The sequence below is a fragment of the Callionymus lyra genome, chromosome 1 (assembly GCF_982586985.1).
Source record: "Callionymus lyra chromosome 1, fCalLyr1.hap1.1, whole genome shotgun sequence".
NCBI lineage: Eukaryota > Metazoa > Chordata > Actinopteri > Syngnathiformes > Callionymidae > Callionymus > Callionymus lyra.
Window position 1 is genome coordinate 7,472,161 of NC_141818.1, and position 24,214 is coordinate 7,496,374.

Sequence of the window (24,214 nt, forward strand, 5' to 3'; positions counted from 1 at the left end):
ACTGAGCGAATCACTTAACAGTCATGTGAGAATACACACCGGAGAGAAACTATTTTGCTGCACTCAGTATGGTAAATGTTTAAGGCTCCGTCTTCCCACAAGAGACAACACACTGGCAAACGGCCGAATTGCTGCTCCAATTGCGGAAAGTGTTTCACTCAAACAGTAGCGCTGAGGATACACATGGAAGAGAAACCTTTCAGCTGCAATGAATGATAAACGCTTCAGAGTGAATTTCTAAATTTTCACTTGAGGACTCAATACTGGAGCGAAACCCTTCCGTTGATCCAAATGTGGAAGTAGCTTTAAATGGAAATCCCACCTCAATAGACACAAGCATTAATTTGTAGAAGAAACTGTACAGCTGCCCCATATCTGGCAGATGTTTCAATCAGGGAGGAGACATGGCCAATCACACAAGGACTCACTCACACAGGAGAGAAACCGTTCACCTGCTAAGAGCGCGGAAAGTATTTTACTTCAACAAGCAGAATTAAGAGACACAAGAAGGGTCACTCAGTTCAGAGAGTCGGTCGCTGCTACATAAGAGGCGCTACAGTTCTGACCTGTCATGTGTAAATCTATGCACTGTCAAAAACTGCTGTGATTGTTGTATAAATATATTATATAATTTTCCGTATAACTGACGAGTCAGCATTTTCTTTATCAAATATAAAACTGTGTATTATCACATAATTGACACAAAAAAGTGATTACTCAGAAATCAATTACTCTTGCAAGAACATTTGTCAAGATTATGTTGTAAAGAAGCTTAGAGTCACAGCAGGATTACAAATCTCTGCTGCGCTACATTCTTGTCACAATGATTAATAAGTTCATTGTTATTTTACACATTTATTTTGTTCTGTGAAGGAAACGGCAACAGCAGTGAAACTTAATGTTAGAAACAGAAACAAAGTCAAAGTCAGTTCTGAAATGAGGATGTATCCGTTTTGGGTCAAAACCAGGTGTGGAGAACACAAACGGACGAGTTGTATTCTCAATGTTTACAAGATCAACGGTCTGTTGCATGCTATGAACTGTGGTGAGGTGTGGACCAGGATATTCTGTGTATCCTCAAAAGACTAGAGAGTTGACAACGAACTGAGGTCTCTCACGTCAAATTTTAATGGTTCAACACAGCTGGAATCCCATTTATCATAAAGAGTCACATCTGTGAGTCCACAGGTGAAATTTTGCAAGATTTACAAACGTTTTCAAGTTCAGAGCAACTTGACAGTCTCTTTCTGCAGGATGTTAACCAAGCTCACCTGTCAGCTGGGGAGCTCCACGACGTGTGACTCCGCCTGTGTCTTGCCAAGTTACATGACCGACTGAAACTTTTCCCACACTTTGAGCAGGAGTACGGTTTCTCGCCTGTGTGAGTTCTCACATGCTTCTTCAGGTCTCCTCTGGAGCTGAACGATTTGCCACATTCAGAACAGCCAAACGGTTTCTCTCCTTTGTGAAGTCTCTCATGCTTCCTTAGATTCCCTTTCAGGTTGAAACTTTTGCCGCAGTCCTGGCAGCAAAAAGGTTTTCCCCCAGAGTGAAGCCTCCTCAGTGACCTCAGGTTGTCTGTGGTGCAGGTCTTCCAGTGCTGCGTGATTCCAGACCTGGAGGAGCAAGTCTTCCCACACCTCCTGCAAGTCAAAGACTGGTTGTCGGCTTCTTCAATCTTCTGCTCAGCAGCGGACGTTGTCTGCATTCCAGCGCTTTCCCTCCAGTCTTCGCTGTTGTCTGTGTCGGTGTCAGACAGCAACAAGTGGAGGCCAGACAGCAGAAGTGAATGAGACTGGAAGAGGCCGACAGGTTCTGGTTCTCCGCTGTCTACTCTGTCAGCTTCTGTTTTCAAGCCAGTTTGAGTTGAGCTGCTGGTCGGAGGCTCCTCGTCAATCTGATGCTGCTGCGAGGACTGATCTCCATCATCATCTTCATCGTCTTCATCATCACCTACATTCACAACGACGACCTTGAAGGGGAACTTTGCCACTTCTGCCCGCTGCTCATTTTTGGCACCAGCGTCTGGCTCCTCTGCCACCTCCTGGTCTGGACCAGCACCAGAGTCCTGCTGCTCCACTTCCACCACCACGTGTGCAGGTTCTGTTTCCTTCTGCTGCTCCAGGGAAAGCTTCCCTTTGCTCTGTGGTGTGCCCTGAACAACTAAACACACAGAAAAACAGTCACTCAGAAGCTTCACAGTCGCATCACTGAAACAACACAACGCTTATTTAACCCTTTTAATGATCATGATTTTACACAAAGTGGGTTTATTTTGACCTTACATTTTTTAATTTGTGCCGAAGTATGTTTTTTTCAACTTTTTAATATAGTAAGAACTCTAAACAGAAGTACACAACAATACAACAATAAGAAGGCATTTTTATTATATTGTCAATCCCTCCATCGTAAGCAGTTTTAGATCATAACAATGCTAGTTTCTCTGCTGTTTTCACATCCATCTATAATGATGAGCGTTAGTAAAACATGCAGTCAGATCACCGCCACTTGGGGGTAAAATTGGGTCTTATTTAATGTAAATAATCAGACTGTGAACACATGGTTTAAGATGGACGCTATATTATGAGTAAATACACTTGGTTTTAATATGTATTGTCTTATGAGACGTTCACCGCTTGGCGACACCTAGCGGAGGTTTCCGTCACTACATGTGCGTCGACAAACATAATGACGGTCATCAATTTACATCTTTTCGTGAGACATTAATACAAATACATGAAAATAGACATCTGTGAGCGAATCCTAGCTAATGACGTCAAAAGTGCCGCCGTTTACAGTGCAACCACGAGCGGAAGCGTAAACCGGAGGTGCTGGACCGAGTGTATCAATCTCCATCTACATGCGATCCAGAGATGTTCCACTTGCCATTTTTCCTGCTAGTCAAGCCAACGAGACGAACCTTTGTTCAGCTGATGCGCTGCAGGTTTCAGAAGCGCGTCCAGCAGCTTCCGCTGACGGTCCACTTCTTCCTCTAACTCGGACACGGTCAGTTCGAACACTCCGAAGATTTCCCGGGCAGCAGCGGCCAGACGGTCGTGGACGAACTGTCGGAGGTTGTGGACTGAGACCATCCTGCCTGGTTTGGGACCAAACCCGAACCCAACTGGAGTCTTCTTGCTCACAGCTGCCATTTTCACTACAGCGGTGTCACAGTTTGTACGCTCCGACAGGTTTAAGTAGAAGGACTGTAGTTCCGCATAAAGAACTGAAAGAGCGATCGAGTAAGTCTAAATTAAAATTGATATTTACTGTTCTAAATAATCACTATAAGAACATCGTTGTAGCTATTATTTTTCTTTCAGGGCCTTCCAGCGATTAGATTATTAAAATGAAAAAAGGCACTCAACTTTATCGTGAAAACGTACAAGACAGTTAGTCTGTGGAGTTCTTTAAAGCAGGATAAAGCTTTAGACTCTACAAACTTCTTGGACCAGCAGTATCTAGCAGGGTTCTGGACCAGGGCTTCATGAGATCCTTTGGTTGTGTTCTCCTTACAGCCATCAGAGCCCAAATAAATAAATGATGATCAAGTATTTTTATTTAGTCAGCGTGTTAGCAGATAATGCTGCTGGATCCAGGATCTTCTAAACCCTTTATCAATAGTGCCGCCAGATATAAGATCCTCTCAGTCTGGTTCTACACTGTTCTTCCTAATCTCACAGCTCCACTTTCTTTCCTCTCCCTTACAGGAGTCTGGTTCTGCTCAAGGTTTTTAAGGAACCTGTTACTAAACCCTGCTGATTTTGATTTGATGGGGCTTGTTTTTATCATCTATTATAAAATTATATAAACAGTAGTGTTTTGAAAAATCCATTTATGATTAAAAAAAAAACAATGTATAATGTTTATGTATAAAATGTGATGTTTTAAGATGTTTCAGATAAGATGAATGGGAAAAAAAAGATTGTTGATATTATCAAGACACAGAGATAGAAATTGAAACTTCGAAAGGTGGATCTACAGAAATCAGAGTTATATTTTCTGGCCAATGCAATTTTTCAATCTGTGACTTATTGTCTTTACACCTAAGCAATATAAGAGCTGGGTTCTCCAACCAATCAACTTCAGGGGGCTACGTCATCCCCTCTCTTGCACTTGCCTCATAACAGAACAAATCATGTTAAAGTGCAACATGACAATTATTTTAATAGTGTTTTATATATATAATAGTTTTTTTTAAACTTATCTTATCTGGATTTTAATCATCAACTCAATTTCCCTTCCTTCCATCCTCTGCAAACACAAGACTTGCAATTGCTTCAGTCTTATGATGGTACTCACCATTTCCCACTCATCCATGTTTTCTGAGAAAAGAACATATGTGAAACAAATTCAAAAACAAATATGTTATAAAACCTTTATGTTGCACATTCACCAGAAACAATGATGTTTTCTGTTCACATAAACTCTTCTCCGACTTATCGTCACTAATTATACTTTAGATAGGATAGATCAGGAAACTGCATTGGCAGCAACAGATCACTACAACTTACGCTATGAACAACTCTAGACAAGCACCCCCTCTTCTCTCTCAGACTCCATCTTCACCACCACCTTGTTTTCTCCATCTGTGGAGCATTCTGTCTCTCCCTCAGGGGCCTGAACAGGTGTTTCATCTCCTGATTTGGAACCCTGATTTGTTATGTGTCCCTCCATGTGAGTTGCAAGACTTCTTTTGTAGGCAAACGCTCTTCCACATTCTGTGCAGCTGAATGGTTTCTCTCCTGTGTGTGTCCTCATGTGTACTTTCAAACTCCCAGAGTTGATAAAGCCTTTCCCACATGTGACACAACTGAACGGTTTCTCTCCTGTGTGACTCCTCAAGTGATCCCTTAAGGTCGAGACCTGATTGAAACACTTAGCACACACAGGGCAGATGTACGGTTTCTCCCCGGTGTGCGTTCTCATGTGGACCTTCAGACTTGAGATCATGGTGTAGGCTTTTCCACACTCTGTGCAGGAGAATGGTTTCTCCCCCCTGTGCGTTCTCATGTGAACTTCCAGTCTTTTCTGCTCGTTGAAACAGTTTCCGCACTCTGAGCACCAGAACTGCTCCTCTGGCGAGTGACTCCTCATGTGGATGAGCAGCTTCTCTTTGACTGTGAAAGACTTGCCACACTCGGAGCAGCTATGTGGTTTCTCCCCTGTGTGTCGTCTCATGTGTACCTTTAAATTTCTCGATATGCTAAAACATTTTCCACACACAAGGCACTCGTACGGTTTCTCCCCGGTGTGAGTTCTCAAGTGGACCTTCAGACTTCCCCTGCAGGCAAAACTCTTCTCGCACATGAAGCAGCTGTATGGTTTCTCTCCAGTATGCCTCCTGATATGGATCTCCAGATCAACACCGCACTTGAATTCTTTCCCACACACCGGGCAGCAGAACTTCTTTTTCTCCACCTGACATGCTTTCTTGTGCTGAGTCAGACCCCTTTTAGAGGAACATTTCCTCCCGCAGACTGTGCAGGTCAGGGATGGGTCATCCGGGTCGCTACACTTCTCACTCACAGCCTTTGAGATTTTAGACTTCTTTGACTTTTTCTTCTCAATAAACCCTTCACTGTTGTCGGGGTCAGACTCCAAGAACAGCGACTCCTGCTGGTCAGACTGCGCAAGCGGATCTGAATCCAAGAAGTCGCCCGGTTCTGGTTCCACCCAGTCGTCTTCCTCATATTCCATCTTGATGTGTTGAGTTGAGCTGCTGGTCGGCTCCTCTTCAACTGGTGAGGACTGATCTTCATCATCATCTTCATCTTCTTCATAATCGTCATCATCATCTTCATCATCTTCATCATCGTCGTCGTCATCATCTTCTTCTGTCTTCACAACAACAACATTGTATGTGGATTTAGATTTTCCATGATCTTTATCGTTCTTCTTCGCACCCTGACCAACGTGTGCAGGTTCTGGTTCGTCCTGGTCCAGACTGGAGCTTGAGTCTTGCAGCTCAGAGGAAAGGTCGTCCTGACTGCCCAACAGCTGCTGCACCTCTGGAGACAAACAAACACAGAGATTAGACACGTCAATCTTTCTGTTAACCTTTGATCTACGTACACAGTTCATGTCTGTTTTTATGCTACATTCACACAGAGCCATATTTAGAAATGCAAACATATTTCTGTACCTTCTTTAATAGTATTTTAACACATTTTGATGAACCATTTCTATGTCTTATTGTCTCTAAAACTGGTTGAGGCAGCTTTGGAAAAAGAATCGTTTAAACTATGTCAATTGACTCATGACTTGAACAGACTCACTGGTTAACATTTGATTGGATGAAGAAAAAACATCAATTCTGAGGTTTTGTGCATATGATGATCGTCCAAGTAAATATTTAAAGGTTAAACATCTAATGTAACCATACTGTTCATAAAAATTAAACTCTAGTAAAGTTAAACTCTCTTTCTGTCGCTTAAACATTAAGCCACTGTGGAACACTCCAGTAATCCCTCCATCTTCTGCTGTCCACCACCATCTGTAATCTGGTCACCCCGTCCCCCCTGAACCCCTCCTCTGCTCCACTTCAGTCCCAGCTGAGCTCTGGCACAGAGCTTATGGGCAGAAGACTCCATCTGTGTCTCGTATCTCATTGAATCCGTCTTCAGCCATCTGCTCCTCCGTAGCTATGAGGAAACCTGGATTATACTTGCATGCCACAGAAGATTCTGGTTCAGATCCAAGTTCTGCCGTGAGAGCACCCACAGCAGCAGACAAACCTGCTCCAGAGAAAAACCCTTATATGGTCAACTCCTGAGGTTTCAGTTCTGTACTGGAAATACTTTTTTGTTGGAGTTTCAATGACTCAGGGTGTTGTTCATGAGTGACTAGAGAAGATGATCGGTGATGATTCTTGAAGTGGTGGTTAAGAATGAGCTGAGCCAAAAGACTAAACTCTCAACTGATGGTGGATCATGAAGCTTTTGTAGTGCATCTTAAACAAGATCACAAATCTTTTCACTAGCAGACATGGATTTTAGTGAAAAGATCGAATTAAAAGATGGTGTGAAGCGATATTTAGTTTACTTGATTTTGAGACTGCCGAGGGCAGAGTCACAGTAGACTCGTTTGAGGAAGCACAGCTGAGCCCAAGAATATCACAAAAAACTCTTTATGGACCACTGCCCAGCTTGGATCAGCTCCTCCCTCTTTGCCGGATCCTTTCTCCTACGCTGTCCTGCTAGATGCGTATCCCACAGAAAACACGCCGCAGCTCTACAGACAACAGCAGTCACTGAGACAATGTGTTTTAATAGTCAGAGCAGCGCTCGGCTAGCAGGATGAAGTTCTAGTTGTTGTTCAGAAAAGACAACGACAACTCCATCATCCCGATTCATCTTGTTTACAACTCAAAATGCAATAATCTAACTCAAGTTCATTAATCGAGACACACCGACTCCCACAAATGGGTGTCAGTGACCTTTAAGTGAACAAAACGGTGAAGTACATAAAATTGTACCGAATAAGAAACAAAATAACTACAGCAACAGACATTTTTAACTATGAATCAAAATGCAGCCGTTGAGTCGCTTCACAGAGCAAATAAAGAAACGCAATTTTGTATTCACAAAGACTTGGAAGGACTGGTGGTTACACATCTAAAAGTACTGATGATCGAGAGGACAACTTCTTGAGTTCTTGACTCTGGTGTGAAGAATTTACAGACCATGTGACTCTTGACAAAGTTGTAACTGCTTCCATTTGTTTTGAAACCAAAATATGTCCAAAATGAGCTTCAAAAGCTGCTGGAGTCAACTGTATCCTCCAGTCCTCAGTCTCCACCGGACTATATTGTTCCTTTAGCGGAAGTTGATGTAATGACTGCTGCCATCTAGCAGCCGGAAGTTTAATTGCAAACAAAAATAAACAATGCAGTGACTTTTTCGCTTTTGTCATTTTATTTTACGAACACATTTATTTTAAAAAAGAAACTAAATAACCATTATATAAATAAAAGAAGATTTGAAAAGCATAATATATAAACAAATATCACAGATTTATGGGTGTAACATGTTTTGCTTGGGAGAAATTGTGCCATAACGGAATGAAAATTTAAACGCATTTTATGTCAATCATTGCTCATCGACGGGGGGAAAGTAGGGAATAAATAATATAAAGCTGATCTTGCAACAACTGCTCGCGATAGTTTGAGTTCTGCAGGAAACATCTGATGGCAACTTAAAAGCGGACAAACTTTTTTTTAAACAACTTGTTTCCTTGAAAAATAATGATGATCAAAACTTGATATTATTAACAAAAATTGTGTTTTTAATTGCAGATAGATTGCTGTGCGGCCACGAAGTGACAGGAAACACACAAACGCTTGAGTTCAAAACTTGCTTGCAGACTTTCAGACCCTAAAGGTAAAAACACGCAACACGGATATCACGTGACATGCTGGACAGTCCACATTCCTGGCTGACCATTAAAATGGCGGATGATCTTCATCAGATTTAAACGGCTAAAAGCGCCAGAGCGCGAGTTTATTACCTTTTCTCTGCATGAACATGTCGGCGGAGGAGGCTCGCAGCAGCCGCCAGACGCAGACTGGCGGTGGAAGCTGCAGAGCAGAAGCTGTGAGAGCAGCAGACAAAAGAGGTGCTGCTGACCGGAAGGTGGCTCCCTCGTCACCATGTGAGTTTTCCGAGGGGGCGGGGCCTTGTGTGACGATCTTCGGGGCAGGTAGCGCCTCCACCTGGCGTGGAGAGGTTTGTTTTGTAATTTAAGTTACATTCAGTACAATTAATTGAACTAATATTTATATTTTTTAAGTGTTGGAAAAAAAGTTGTTTCATTCTAAATGCCACAGAAGTGTAACTGGTGCGGAACTCTTCTCATTGGAGAGAGGTGGTCGGATCAATAACACTGTTACACAGTGAAATACGATCCGTGAGCTGGAAGCATGTCTAGACTGTCTATTAACAACACGTGACAAATAGGGTTTAAACATGTTGTTGTTCATAAATATAACAACAACAAAATCAATTGAGGTATTTATTTCTAAAGTGAGAGAACGAAGTTGATGACACTGGAGCTGGAACAACAAAACATGGTGAATTAATATGGCAATGTGTTGTCATATTATTAAATCCTTTGTGTTATTTTTTCATATTCGTTGCACACAAGTATAGGTATTATATGTTTTCTTTAATTTTAAGTTATTTGTGTTGTGATCCTACTGTCTCTTTTCCCGGGATCTGACGTATTTGTTTTCTGTGTTTTTTTTTGATAAGAGCCTGGTTGAGGAAACTGGTTCGGTTGACGTGTTTATGACTTGAGAATTGTAGGATCAGAGGTTCTGAGTGCTGAGTAACTTTGTTTGTTGCTGCAGATGTCGAGTATTCTCCGAAGACACCTTAGTGCAGCTCACACCCAAGTGAGCAGCACTATAAGGCTCTGTAAATCAAAGAAGAAGACAATGAGGTCACCAGCTTTACTGTCATTCCTGTTGATGTGAAGACAGAAGATGAAGAGGATGTTCAGTCTTCTCAGAGGGAGGAGCATCGACACAAAGAATCCCTCGAGGATGAGAAAACCTTTAGCTGCTCCTACTATGGGAAGTCCCTCAGCGATAGCAAAATCTATCGATTCAAATTGGAACCCACACAAGAGAGAAACCATACGTTTGCACGGTGTGTGGAAAAAGCATCTCCATTCCTGGATGCCTGAAGTCTCTTATTGATGTTAACAGAAGAGGAAAACAGTTCCACAGAACCAAATGGGGACAGAGTTTCCATGGGAGCGCTGGGTTGAAGCTCCAAATGAGAATCCACACTACAGAAAAACCGTACCCCTGTGCTGTATAGAAAGTGGTTTGATCGAACTGACATTTAACTGTCGACATGAAATTGCAAACTGAAAGGGAAACCATACTCTTGTCAAGAGTGTCGGAAGTGTTTTAGCGAAGATGGCAGTGATTAAAAACCACACCATGATCCACACTGGAGAGAAACGATTCCATTGCTCACATTTTGATAAATGTTTCACCAACCGCGATAATCTGATTTACAATTTGATCCGCCCCACAAAAAAGAAACCCTTCAACTGCACAGAATGTAGCAAGAGATTCACAGAGGGCAGGCGTCTCCAGATCCACAGTCCATCCATACTGGAGAGAAACTATTTAGCTGCACATTGTGTGGAAACAAAGCTTAACGCAGATAGGACATCTGGGCGTCCACAAAAGAGTAAACAAAGGAGAGAAACCCCTCAGCTGCTCTGAGTTTGGGAAAGGCGTCAGTAATAAGTCTGACACGGGATTCACATGACACAGCAGAAAAGAAAAAAAGAGTGCACTAAATGTGGAAGTCACATTGGAGCGAGGCTGAGGCGCTGCACAGACGATGGCCAGGTGTTTTGTCTGCAAACATCAGAGATTATATCGACTGCTCAGACGTTCAGTCAGCAACCTCGACTGTTTTCATTGAGCAGCTGTCGGATCAACATTAACCCTCACTAGTCTTAAGTCATGACACATGACGAGGCAACTTTATTACAAAACCTCTACGCATGTTCCTCTTATAGACTCATTTCTTATCTTTCCACTCACTGAACTGCTTCGTCTTGTACTCTTCTAACCTCCTTAAGATGAACAAACATTACGTCTGTCCTGAGAAGTTTCAGTTGTCTTCTCCTGCTGCATCATTCAGCACTCTCGTATTCCGACCCTCTGTTTTAGCATCTCGATTACACAAAACCTTCCTCTCTAGATTACCCCTCCTGGTACTCTGGTTCCTCCATACCTTAAATGGTCAATTAATATCCCTTTAATACTAACTTAATAAATTAATTTGGCCAGATTGAGACTCAAGGTAATTTCATTTGTTCTCGACCGTTTATTTGGTTTTCAAATGTTTGGTTGTAATTCAGGTTTGTGACATGTGGCCATAGATGGAGTCAGAAGGTCTTGATGTGGTGGTCATAGAGGACAACCTGGGTGTAGAGGTCCGACTGCACAGGTCTCCGCTGGAAGTCGTCATCAGAACCTCCTGCCTAGAAACAGATCGACAGATGAGATGAAGAAGATTCTGGTCTGCAACAGCTCGACTGACGGTTCTGGGCCGGGACTCACCAGGAGGTACTCGAGGTCCAGTATCTTGTTGTCGTGTTTGTTCCTGAAGAGCAGGCTTTTGGGACTGCTGTACATGACCTCGTAGTTTGGGCTGCTCTGGGAAGTGGAGTCCTGTTTGGTCCAATTGTAGAAGCTGAAGCGGCACATGATCAGAAAATTGTGACACCAGACTGTACCAGCACCACCCGGACTTTACCAGAGGTCGGAGCGCAGCAGCGTCAATTTTTGGTCTCCTCTGAAGACCGGCTCCAGATCGTGGGTCTGGAGTCGGTTAGCATAGTCAATGTAGCCCGAGATCTCCTGACCCCCGGAGTTCTGGTCCCTGAGGAAGATGATGGTCTGCGAAAGAAGACGTGAATAGATCAGACCTTTGACTCTATTCATGTTGCCCTCATGAGGTCAAAGATCATGTAGAAACTAACAATTGAATTTCTATTCATATCTATTATTCATGACTCATCTGTAAATATGAATATAGAGTTTTTGTTTTCGGACTATTGTCCTATAAAAGAATATAAGTAAGTAAGTAATTCATTTTTATTTGTATAGCGCTTTTCCAGACCAGGGGCACAAAGCGCTTAAACAATCAAAACAATATTCAATAAAGTACATATTTTAAAGATCAAGATAAAACTGATAACACAACAGGAAAACCAAGGAAAGACCTGAACAAATAAAAACGTCTTAAGATGTTTCTTAAAGGATATAAAGAAAAATACAATGTATATATAATGCAATAAAATCATAATTTAAGCATATTCAGCTTGAATTAATTTCTTGATTTTATACTTTTTGGTCCTTTATTTTTGCTTGATATCACTCTATAGAATGTGGCCCCTGAGGAAATGTAATCACCACCACAAGTGTAGACGATGAGCCATCTTTGTGTACAACTCAGTTTAGATTTTTAGTTAATATTTACATCACAAGTCACATTGTGACTCACGTTCATCTTGCCGCTACGATGCGCCTCTTCACGCTCCGCGAGCTCCTTCAGGAAGTTGTCCGTCAGAAGTTTCCCGGCGCTGACGTGAGTGCTGCTCCACCGGGAGAGTGACATCATCATCAGAGCAGCGTGACGTCATCAGCCGGGTCAGGCATACTTGCGTCTGATCGTGCTCCTGGTTCTGGGAGCTTCTGCCTTGAGGACGGCCGCCTTGATCTCCTCGAACTCCTCGTAGCTCAGGATGGTTCCGCGGATCCCGAGCTCCACCAGCTTCCGGGCCAGACGTCGACTCTGACGTGTTTTTATTTATTAAAGCAGTTTTTTTGGTGAGTTTAGAATAAAAAGAATGAAATGAAATTAATAAAACGAGATAAATAAAATACAATACAATGAGACATAACCTTACATTTTAATTAAAAAATACATATTTATATACAATACATTAAATTAATTATAATTAATTATAATTACATTAACGATCTCACAGCAACGACCCAGACTCGTTTACGCCAACAATGTAATCTAATGTATTGCGATTTTATTCGTTGACGGTCCATGAAGTTTCCCCCCCGCGACCCCCCACCTTGGTGTAGTACAGGTCCTGAGGCTTGATGCGCGAGTCCAGGTAGTCCTGGTAAGTCCTGAACTCGGTCAGGTACGTGTAGAAGCGAATGTCGTCTTTGGACTTCATTTTTATTTCCTGTATCTTCGTGTGTACCCGGAGGAGACTCGGCAGCTTATTTTAAATACAACAGTAGCGCGTCACAAAGTTTGACTGTTGCCATGACGACGGCTGAGCCCGTTCGCTCGGAGTCGATGGTCACGTGACATTCACTCTGATTTTTTTTTATTTTTAATTATTACTTTTAACGAAGGATTGCAAATGGCAAACTTGTGGATACAATTATTAATAACACCAATGTGTCTTATTTTATTTATTTTTGTTTGTATTATTTCATTACCGTTTTTTTATTTGTATTTTTTTTATTATGTGTAATGTATATGTTATTATAATGTGAATGTATGTAAATCATTTTTTGGAAACTACCCAAATTTCCCCAACATGTTAAGAATAAAAGTTTAATGTCTAACTCAAAACAAAAAAAAAACAACGTGAAAATGTATTGGAAAAATACTATTCAGTATATTTTGTGTAAATACGTATTTGTATAAATAGTTCCAAAATTGTATTTTTTTTTTTTAAAGTCTGACTGTCAAAAACCTAAATTAGTAGGACTTTAAAATATCAAAGAATAAAGAAACATTGTTAAAAGTGAATGCCTGGTGTATTGTATTTTGGAAAATTAAATAAAGTTGAAATTATTGTCAATTTCAGGAAGAAACTGTATGAACAAATAAACACAAGCAATAGTTTTGTTGATTTCCTCGCCGAGACACATCATCATCCTCCTCGTCTTCATCACCATCATCACCATGACAGCAGCACTCATTTAAATAAACATTTATTCGGGTCATTAAATAAATGTTTACACACGTGACTCGTGTGATTCGGCAGCTCTGAGCGGGAAATGTCCGGCTGAGGTGTAAACAAAGATAATCCGGTCCGGTTGCGTTGTTCAATGTCCAGGTGTGTGACGGTAAAAAGATTGTGGTGCCGCTGATCTGCTGATAAAATAGTGACTTTTCTTAAGGCAAAGACACAAACTTCAAATCCAGGTTCTTGTCAGAGATTTGACCCAGTTTGGTGTCAAAGATTAAAAAGACGGAAGGCGAGAGTCCGCTCTACAGGTCCTGTATAAAACTATGGAGCTCCCATCGGGCTTCACTACCTGTGGCCCGGCAGGTGCAGCCCGTTCAGGGCGGCGCCGAGCGGCGGCGGCAGGTGCGGTCGCAGCTCCAACTGGGCCAGCAGGGAGAAGTGGTCGGATGGGATGTGAGGATGCGGGCAGCCGGTGATGTTGTTTTCCAGCAGCCACTGGTGGTCCAGCGGGCCCAGCAGACCCAGAACACTCATGCGGGTCTTCGAGAAGAAGATGTAGTCGATGACGCCCTACAGGAAGAGACAGAATCCATCACTCGCTCTGGACTGAAGTAGACAATTTCTATACATATTAATTTTACACAGTTATTACAGGTGGTTAATTTCAACAGCGGACACAACAGGTGAACTTAGTAGAACCACAGCCTCCTTACTTATGGTGCCAACTAAACAGTGAAATCCCATGATGCCTTTCTGGACACAGCTTTATTAAGTGATTAATTGATCACAACAAAACCATATTCAAAATCTCCTTCTGTTGCCATGTCAAAAGTGAGCGACAGCGGTGACTGCTTGGCTGGGCGGCAAAGCATTATGAGTCAGCTGATGGCGCTTCATATGCAATATTGAGTTTGTAAGTTTACACAAATGCTGTTAATTAAATAAATCTTCATACTTTAAATTTCAAAACATCTGCTGTAGTTCAAATTCATCATCGCAGTTTGATTATTAATGTCTACTTAGAACTCTTATACTAAAAACAATATATCTGATATTATATATTGAGTATTATACTTTAATATCTCCACTAAATAAAAAAAAACAATTGATTTAAATCCGTTTCTGTATATAACGGTCAGTCATGAAAAGGTTCAATCGTCCTCCGTCACGTGACCAGGCAACAGATGAGCGGTCGAGGACGAGCAGAGTTTGTTTACCACCCGACCGCTGTGATGTCGCCGTGACATCAGGACGTCGTCACTCACTCGGGACAGTTGACAGCGGCGACATCAAAGGCGGCGGCGTGGCTTGATGACATCACGGCGGTCAAAAGGTCAAAGCACATAAATACACGTCAGAGTCGGACATCGGGAACTGAAGTCTCAACCAGCGCCCGACACAGACCACAGCCGATTCCAGAGACCATGGACCCACAGAGGACCCCAAACCAGAGACCGCCCTTCCAGCACCCGGCCCGCCTGCCCATGCAGCCGGGGCTCCAGCCCCGGCACCAGGGGGGCAGGGGCTCCCACGCCGGCCACAGACACAAGAAGAACCGGTCCATGCAGGCCGGGAACAGACACATACAGCCGTGGATGATGCCGCTGCTCCCAGAGCCGCAGCAGATGCATCCTGGGAACCGACACATGTACATGGGGCCTCAGCCCATCCAGAACCAGCAGCTGCTCGGCAGCAGCAGGAATGTGAATCTTGGCTACCAGACCATGTATCCTGGGAGCCAACACATGCACCCAGGAAACCAGCAGCAGGCCCAGTGGCTGCCGCCCCTGATTCCTCGACTCCGGCAAATGAGCACAAGCCCGAGACACTCTGGGAATCGAACCAGGAACCCGACAAGTCTAACCAAGGAGGCGAAGAAGGAGAGTCCTGAGCAGAAGACCACCGTCGGTGGTACCAAGGTGGCCAAGGAGGAGGAGCTGCCATCGCCACAAGAGGGCGGCAAACCGTGCACGAGCGTGGGCCAGCAGGTGGAGGACGTCCAGCAGCGGCTCGACAACATCAGCAAGTCCAACAGCGAGAACCTGGGCCTGATCCAGATGCTGGTGGCCATGCAGACCGCCACGCACCAGAAGATCGCGCAGGACACCGCCGACATGCAGAACGACACCGTGACCATGCAGCAGGACCTCCTCAGGAAGGTGGCCGAGATCAAGCAGGACCAGCTGCTGCGGCAGCAGCGGCTGATGGCCGAGCTGCAGGCCGTCCGCGAGAAGACGTCGCAGATCAGCCTGGACCACGTGCGGGTCTCCGACCAGGAGGTCCGTCTGACGCTCGAGAACGTCAAGTCGCAGCCGGACGCGGAGGTCGCGTCCAACAGAGCCTCTCTGATCCAGGCCAGCTAATGACCCCGGGGGGTCTGAGGTCCGAGACGCCTGACATCGAGGCCACCTTTTGACGCACATGAAAAACTCCACAGTGATCACCCGTGATCGCCATCACTTGCTTTACTGACGTTAACGATGCCAGCCTAGTGGCAAACGGAGAGCCCGAGTTCAGGAGGTCCCACCTTTGTACGCCTGAGAAGACGTGACGAGGCCGCAGTTGGCTTCTCGTGCACGAGGGTTTACCCCGGGAACTCCGGTTACCTCAGAACACACAACACACACCTTTTGTTTTCGTTGTTTCACCCTAAAATAAAATGTAATACTGTTTCCACGACTGATTTCTTCATATATTGTTCCTCAGGTAGGTAGTGAGGACATTAACATTATGACCAGCAAATTATCTTCATTTTATATTTTTAGACCATAGAACTGGTTCAGCATCTCTGTCTCTTTTCCCTAAATGTATTCAGTCGTATCTTTAATTGCAGGGACAACGCTCTGAAAAACATTTTTCACTTGTTAACCAACATTTATTTGAGCTTTAAAAGTCAACATCGCATACGAGGCGTCATCCCTCGAAACTACCCTCTCAGTAACCGTTAAATGCTTTGCCGCCCAGCCAACCCATCACAGCTGTTGATCCCTTGACATGGCAACATAAATGTATATTTAAAATGCAGTATTGTAGTTACCAATCAGCGGTTACTAAATAAATCAGTATGGAGAAAGGCATCATGGGAGTCCACCTTTTTGATGACAGAATAATTAAGGCGTGTCCAATATTAGTTCCTTTATACTGATGAAGTGAAGTTTATTTGCTGTTCAAATCAATCACCGTTTTGTAGTGGCTTGATACAATTTTATAAAATATTCAGTGTATTAAACTAAATGAGTTAAGCTTAACTAATATTTATGTTAAACGGTATTGAATTAGACTCAAATATTTGAAACAAAACTAAACTTATCTTCTAACTCTAATACAATCACTTTTTTCATTCGTGCTATTAATATTAAATGTGTTTGGGAAAATAAATTCATCTCCTTCTGTGATCGTTTGACATCCCTGTTCCAGATCAAATCAACCTTCGAGGAGGTAAATTGGTTCTTAAACTCGTGTCTGGTTGTCGACCAATCACAGAGCGGTACCTTGAAGTCGTAGGTGTAGTTGGTGTACGGCATCACGGCGCTGTTGTAGGCGCTCTTGAGCTGGAAGCTGTGAGTGACGCTTCCGTCCGACGGCCCGTTCTTCTGGCAGCTGAAGTTGCTCAGACACTCGCTGTAGCGCAGCTCCTTGAAGTCCTTGTGGTTGTCGGCCACGCCCCCGTCGCTCAGGTACTCCACCACACCTGCGGGAGAGATTTGAGCGCGTCAGAGGAAAGGTTACGAGTGTGCGAGCTCTAGGCGTGAACAGCACCGGAGTCGGGAAGCGAGTTGAGGTCGGCGCACAGGACGATGGGGATGGAGGACGGGTCGGAGGCCGGGGAGCCGGTGGCCACGGAGCCCTTCGCCCTCTCGGCGATGCTCTTCAGCTCCGACAGGAACATCATGGTCTGGATCAGCTTGACGTCCGAGTACTCCGGGTCCCAGTGCATGTGAGCGTTGGCCACTAGGAGAAGCTGCCTCTCCTGTGGCGCTCCTGCACACACAAGGATTTCTCAACACAAAAGACGATCAGCTGCACCGAGTCTGCAGGTCTATAGAAGTCAGTGCCATCAGAATATTGAATGTTAAAATATAACATTATAAATCATTAAACTTTGAATTTAAAAAAAAAGGGTTTTGTATTTAAGCATTTATTGTTTGTTTATTTATTATTTGAATTCAGTCATTTCTATATTAACAGGTTGAATTTGTTTTTGAGTTGAATAATTGAATTGAGAAAATTAAAATACATATATATCTTTAATTATTATTATTATTGTTTTTTTTCTAACAGAGTTTTAAATATAAATTCCAATAATAGAAAAACAACATTTTTTTAATTCATTTCTTTTTCATTCTTAGTTTTTTTTAATTCGATTTAAAAATGTTAAAAAAGTACCGCTACTTGATCAATCAGTCACGTGATCGTCTGTGCATCCCATGATTGGCTGAACATACGATCAACTAGCTTGGCTTAGGTGTTGTCTGGTAGCACTAATATATAGACAAAAAAATAATGAATAATTGAAATCAAACTCCCTTTGAAAAAACATTCTTTTAAAAATGATACTAATTAAAACATTTAAAAAAAACATAGAAACTATTGAATTGTTGAAAAAAATAAACAATAAAATCCTAAACATATTAATTAAAAACTGCAAGTTTCAATATATTAATTATCTAGGTTCTGTAATATTAAGGCTTCAGACTCCTGCACTGACTCCTAGCGGACACTCGGGGAACTGCAGCAGGTAAAATAACTACGACCAAACTCACCTCCAGTGAAGATGTCCTTGTTGACCTCCAGGAGAACCGCCACCCCGATGTTGTCTTTGGTCATCACTCTGTTGAGCATGACCTCTGACCCCTCAGAGTTGGCCATGGCCACCTGGTTGAACTCCACCGTGTGCTTCTGCACCAGGGTGAACCTAAGAGGGGCAGGGTGTCAGAACCTCCTCAGCTGCAGGGACACAAACTCACTTCTGGGTCTTGAAGAACACGGCGCAGCCGTCCACGTGCTTCCGCTCCTGCTCCGACACCAGCTTGGCCCGAGACTTGGGGCAGAAGTAGCCGTCGTAGCCGCGCTCCTTCAGCGTGTCCAGGAACATGGCGTAGTACTGCTCCGTCTCCACTTCCTGGAACACGAGCGGGTCAGTGGCGCGACCCGGACGGGTTCTCGGACCCTCGAAGGTCGCCGGTTCACCTGCAGGCTGATGATGTCGGCGTCGCAGCTGGTGATCTCCTCCATGATCCCCTTCTTCCGGTACTCCCAGTTGAGTGCCCAGGACGGGCAGTAGCCGTAGAGCTGGCGCGTGGCGTACTTGTCGCAGAGGACGTTGTAGCACATGACGGTGAAGACGGCTGCAGGAGAGAAGACTTCTGTTGGCTCTGCTCGAGACTTAATAACTACAGCGTTCATTCCATAATATTACTGACTTATTACATTACAACAACTTTTTTTAATTCACACTGGAGCTGAGAAACTACAGACCTGTGGGCAGCATCTGGTCTCTCTCCTTCAGACTGATCCACGGTCTCTGAGGAAGCTGCTCCGGGTGAACTGCAGTAGGCAACACAAGTGAGTATGTTTGGAACTCTGTGTGCGTTTGTGAGTCAGTGTGTGCTTGTGTTAATGTGCGTTTGTGTGACTGTGTGCGTTTGTGAGTCAGTGTGGGCTTGTGAGTCTGTGTGTATTTTTTACACACAGTGTCACTTGTGTGTATTTATTATTATTATTATTATTATTATTATTTGTGAGTCAGTGTGTGCATGTGTTAATGTGCGTTTGTGTGACTGTGTGCGTTTGTGAGTCAGTGTGGGCTTGTGAGTCTGTGTGTATTTTTTACACACAGTGTCACTTGTGTGTATTTATTATTATTATTATTATTATTATTATTTGTGAGTCAGTGTGTGCTTGTGTTAATGTGCGTTTGTGTGACTGTGTGCATTTGTGAGTCAGTGTGGGCTTGTGAGTCTGTGTGTATTTTTTACACACAGTGTCACTTGTGTGTATTTATTATTATTATTATTATTATTATTTGTGAGTCAGTGTGTGCATGTGTTAATGTGCGTTTGTGTGACAACGTGTGTTTGTGAGTGTTTGTGAGTCAGCGTGTGCTTGTGTTAATGTGTGTTTGTGTAACGGCGTGCGTTTGTGATTCTGTGTGCATTTATGTTAATGTGTGCGTTTGTGTGTGTGAAGGCGTGAGTTTGTGTATGTGAAGGTGTGCGTTTGCGTGACGGAATGCGTGTTTGTATGAATGTGTTTGTTTGTATGGATGTGTGCGTTTTTATGGATGTGTGCGTTTGTATAAATCTGTGCATTTGTATGAATCTGTGTGTTTGTATGGATGTGTGCGTTTTTATGGATGTGTGCGTTTGTATAAATCTGTGCATTTGTATGAATCTGTGTGTTTGTATGAATTTGTGCGTTTTTGTATGGATGTGTGTGTTTGTATGAATGAGTGTGTTTGTATGAATGAGTGTGTTTGTATGAATGCGTGTGTATTTGTATGAATGTGTGCGTTTGTGTGACTGTGTCTGTTTGTGTGACTGTGTGCGTTTGTGTTTGTGTGACTGTGTTATTCACCTGCCAGGTTATCCAGCATATAGTTGAGCAGCTTCCTGGTTCCATCTGGCTCCTGGTACAGGTTGAGGATGTCCTGGGACAGAGGGTTCCCTGCACACAAACGCACACACATTCACAATCAACCACACACTTGACCCTGTGAGAAGCTCTTACTGGCCACCAGACCTTGAGATTGACACACTCAACACACTGTGTGTGAACTAGGACTAATGTTGTCGACAAGCTGGAGTCACACATGAGTGTGTATATGTTGTTTGTGTGTGTGAAATAGAGATTGTGTGATTGTGTTCATGCTCACCCTTGAGTCCGAGGGTCTGGAGCTGGAACAGCTTCCCGAGCTCGTAGGGAAGAACTCTCAGCAGGTTGTGGTTCAACAAAAGTTCCCTGCAGAGAAGAGAAGCCTCACGTTAGAATCTGGTGTCGCCCGGTCCGGGTCCAGAACCCACCTGAGAGAGACCATGTGGCCGAGCTCGGCCGGGAGGCTGCGCAGCTTGTTGGACGACAGGTTCAGGAAGACCAGGTGAGGCAGTCTGGAGATCTCGGGCGGGAGGCGGGTCAGGTTGTTGTCATTGATGTGCAGCGCCGTCAGGTGGGTCAGCGTCCACAGAGAGCTGCTCAGACTCCGCACACGCCCTGGAACACAACGCGGTGTCACGACTTTACCACTAGAGGGCGGGCACGCAACTTTTAAAAAAAAAATAAACTACTGTAAGTAGAAGCTTTGAAATCAATATTAAAGGAGACAAATATCATCAATAAGTAAAAAAGTAAGTTTTAATGTATTTTGTGAAGTGCAACATTTTAAAGATTGTTCTTTTTCAAAGAAAAATCCAAAGTAGTTTTTTTAATTAAGTATAGATTTGTTGGTATAACATTTGGCTGGAATTATTACATTTTTAATAAAGTTTGCAGGTAATAAATGGTCTTCATGTAAGCCAAATATTTTTCCAGAATATATATAGGCACGTGACGCCACAGTAACACAACTCTCTGCTGCCATCTGCTGTTACCTAAAGGTAACAACGTGAACATATTTGATCAGAATCAGAAACTTTTATTGCCAGTTTTATAAACACAAAATTTTTGTGGTGAAATAAGATCTCCAACTAACCATTAGTCAGTTTTTAAGCATTTATTGTTTTTCAAAATATTTGAATTCAGTCATTTTTACATATAGAGGTTGAATTTGTTTTTGAGTTTAATAATAATAATAATTATTATTATTAATGTTTATACACAGAGTTTTAAATACCAATTCCAATAATATAATAATACATTTTCTATTTTCCTTTTTTTATTTTATTTGTTAGCTATTTTAATTTAATAGAAAATGTTGGTATAAAATAGTACAACGCAACTTGATCAATCAGTCACATGATCGTTGCGTGTAGTGTGATTGTCTAGTGGCACTATTATATAGATAGAAAAATTGAATTATTAAAATTTGAATATCAAACTCCATCTGTAAAAAAATATTTTAAAAGTAAATATATAATAATTTAAATTTGGTTTAAATATAGTTATATAATATTAGTTAGTAATTTAACTTTAATTTAATTTATTGAACTTTATTCTTCAATAAGCTTTAAATTCTGCCTAAACACACGTTATGGTTCATGTTCAGGACTAACACTTGTTCTACTACGGCTCATCAGATTCAAATCTTAAAATAAATCTAGATGATGTCATTTCAAAAAATTCCATCACTGGACCAGCCTAGAGCCCAGAGACTGACCTGAGATCTCCAGCTCGGCCCACTGGCTCTTCTTCCCGCTGGCCACGTCCTCGGCCGACATGATGCTGTAGCATCGGCGTGGATCTGGAGGCTCATATTTCTCTTTGGGCATCCCGAGCAACCTGAAGAAGAAAAAAAAACAACAACACTTCACATGGGAGCAAACACACCTGTGACGTCACGGGAGTCTTCCTTTAACACACTTGTCACTCAAGTCAATCAAACAAGAGGTCACCACAGTTGGCCCTTACGAAGGCCAAGGGCCCTTGAGGTCAAACGTTTCTTGCATAATGTGTTTACTATGAAATGACGGATAACAGATCAGCAGACACACACACACACACACACACACACACACGCACACACACACACATTTGACAATGTTCAACGCACTACTGTCATGTGGGAATCGAACCAACAACCTTCTGAACAACAAACATAGTAATAACGAGTAATGAAACTATTACTACGGTTGTCAACAACAGCTAAAAAACAATATTAAACTCGGTCCGATTCGAGTGTAAAAAACACAGTCACCGCGGGAATCGAACCGTTAAACTTTCTTAATGGAAGCGTAACTTAAACTGGATTTAAACGCGGGTTTTAGCTTCGGAAATCCAGTTTTCCTCGGTCGTTTTCTTAAAAACGCAAGTAAGAAACTCACTTCAACTCTCACGAGTGAAGCAACAGATCTGCACCAACTGACGTGTGTGACGAGTGGACGCAGCAGCTGCTCCACCTGACGTCACCGGAGACGCTACAGTCCCACTAAATCCAAGTCTACAAAAACCCCGCGGACGCGGATCGAGACCCGGAGCAACGCCACTGGAGTACTTCACGCTGGCCCGGGATCGTGCGAGCCAGAGCCGCGGGGAGGAGGACGAGTCTCCGGTAACCGGGGAGAAGACGGGTTTCGAAACCCGGGGATTTCACCCGAAAGAGGGTTCGGTGAAGCGAGAGGGTGACTGTCAGAGGGGAGCTAGCGGACGGTACCTTCATTCGGGGCTGGAGGAGGACGAGTGTGTTGGGAGACATGCAGGCGCAGCTGAGCGACCGCCTGGTCCGTGAACGTCTCACGAGTGGCGGAAGCACAACAAACACCACTTCCGCTCGCGTTCGCTGCGCTCCCATACTTAAGGTCCGCCGTTGTTTTTATTTCTGCTCGAGCGTTCCACTTGTTTTATTTCTGCTGAAGCGTTCCACTTGTAAGTAAGTTTTTTATATTCCAGACCAGGGTCACAAAGCGCTTAAACAATCAAAATAAAACTAAAAAATATATATACTTTTTATATACTTTATTTACAAAGATAACTGTAACTCGGAAAATATGATTGATGATTTAATTTTATGACTCCAGGACGCCCAGCTTTTAGCCTATATTATGCAATAAATACTGCATATCAAAATATGAATAACAGATGAATCGAATTAAAAATGTTTCTGCTTCTATTTCACAATAAACTGTCAAGTTACGTCACGTGCATGGTGCGTGGAGTCAAGATACTATAATGGAAATATATCTATTAAAGTATATCAGTGACTTTCAAAGAAATTATTGAATTATTAAAGATTTCTATATTGAAATATTGAATTCGTTTTTATTCAATGATTATATTAACATTTTTATTTTAACGTTTTATGTTATTAAAAGGGTTAGTGGAATAAGAATATCAAACTCCATATGTAACCCTTTTTTTATATATATATTTATAGCCTTTTAAATTCAATATAAAAATGTCGCCACTATCATACCATTTTTATATTGAATGCATCAGGCTAAGAATGAACACATATAGAATTTATTAATACAAATAATATTAAAAATAAATACAAAATCAACATTTTGTTTCAAAATTTAAAATCTTAAATTTTACAATTCAATACTTAACGCCACTGATATATTTCGATTTACACTTGGGCGAATTAACTTTTTATTTAAGTTATTTAAATGTAATTATATTTTTATTATTGTTCAAATATATTTTTAGTCTTTCAATTCAAACTTTTCATTTGGTGTCTCACATTTTTGTAGATCACTTGTGAACAAATGAAAATTAATTGATATATTTATATGTCAGACATTAACACTAACAAACATTAGCAATTGTATTACATAATTATGATGTAATAAATATGATGATCATATATTGGTACTTGCAGGGATTGCATGTTTTTAGCAGTGGAAGTTATATTTCAGACTTCTGTGTCTTTTTGTCTTTCTGTGGGAACACTCTGTCGTCACTCACCTCATCAGGAGTTCTGTGGACAGATGTGAAGTGTGTTTACCTGTAAGACATTGAGATGCTCCTCACAGAGCGAACGGAACAGAGGCTCTTTCTTGCGGGCGGGTCCTGGTAATACATTTAAGAGAGTTGACTTGATCAAAGTGTCGAAGCCAGCTAGCGAAGAGGTGGATGGTTTGAAACC

At 42.5% G+C, this 24,214-nt stretch overlaps 4 protein-coding genes across 4 annotated transcripts; all 4 read right to left on the reverse strand.

Moving 5' to 3' along the window:
* Positions 1–956: 956 nt before the first annotated feature.
* LOC148087754 (uncharacterized) lies at positions 957–3,152 on the reverse strand. Its single transcript, XM_087790535.1, has 2 exons — positions 2,921–3,152; positions 957–2,163 (listed from the first exon to the last, which is right to left on the reverse strand). The coding sequence occupies exons 1-2, from the start codon at positions 3,150–3,152 to the stop codon at positions 1,268–1,270; spliced, it is 1,128 nt and encodes a 375-aa protein (XP_087646661.1). The 3' UTR covers positions 957–1,267.
* Positions 3,153–4,364: 1,212 nt separating this feature from the next.
* On the reverse strand, positions 4,365–8,623 carry LOC148087755 (uncharacterized). Its single transcript, XM_087790348.1, has 2 exons — positions 8,509–8,623; positions 4,365–6,011 (listed from the first exon to the last, which is right to left on the reverse strand). The coding sequence occupies exons 1-2, from the start codon at positions 8,525–8,527 to the stop codon at positions 4,528–4,530; spliced, it is 1,503 nt and encodes a 500-aa protein (XP_087646474.1). The 5' UTR covers positions 8,528–8,623; the 3' UTR covers positions 4,365–4,527.
* An 818-nt stretch (positions 8,624–9,441) lies between these two features.
* cfap299 (cilia and flagella associated protein 299) lies at positions 9,442–13,340 on the reverse strand. The gene is made up of 6 exons (XM_087790800.1): positions 12,619–13,340; positions 12,193–12,326; positions 12,036–12,126; positions 11,286–11,428; positions 11,090–11,222; positions 9,442–11,010 (listed from the first exon to the last, which is right to left on the reverse strand). Exons 1-6 carry the CDS (start codon positions 12,724–12,726, stop codon positions 10,915–10,917), a joined length of 705 nt encoding a protein of 234 aa, XP_087646926.1. The 5' UTR covers positions 12,727–13,340; the 3' UTR covers positions 9,442–10,914.
* Positions 13,341–13,481: 141 nt separating this feature from the next.
* cnot6l (CCR4-NOT transcription complex, subunit 6-like) lies at positions 13,482–24,134 on the reverse strand. The gene is made up of 12 exons (XM_087790338.1): positions 24,074–24,134; positions 21,788–21,909; positions 20,499–20,685; positions 20,351–20,436; positions 20,053–20,142; positions 18,955–19,023; positions 18,667–18,824; positions 18,444–18,598; positions 18,240–18,391; positions 17,236–17,457; positions 16,968–17,167; positions 13,482–14,046 (listed from the first exon to the last, which is right to left on the reverse strand). The coding sequence occupies exons 1-12, from the start codon at positions 24,082–24,084 to the stop codon at positions 13,822–13,824; spliced, it is 1,677 nt and encodes a 558-aa protein (XP_087646464.1). The 5' UTR covers positions 24,085–24,134; the 3' UTR covers positions 13,482–13,821.
* Between the last annotated feature and the right edge of the window lie 80 nt (positions 24,135–24,214).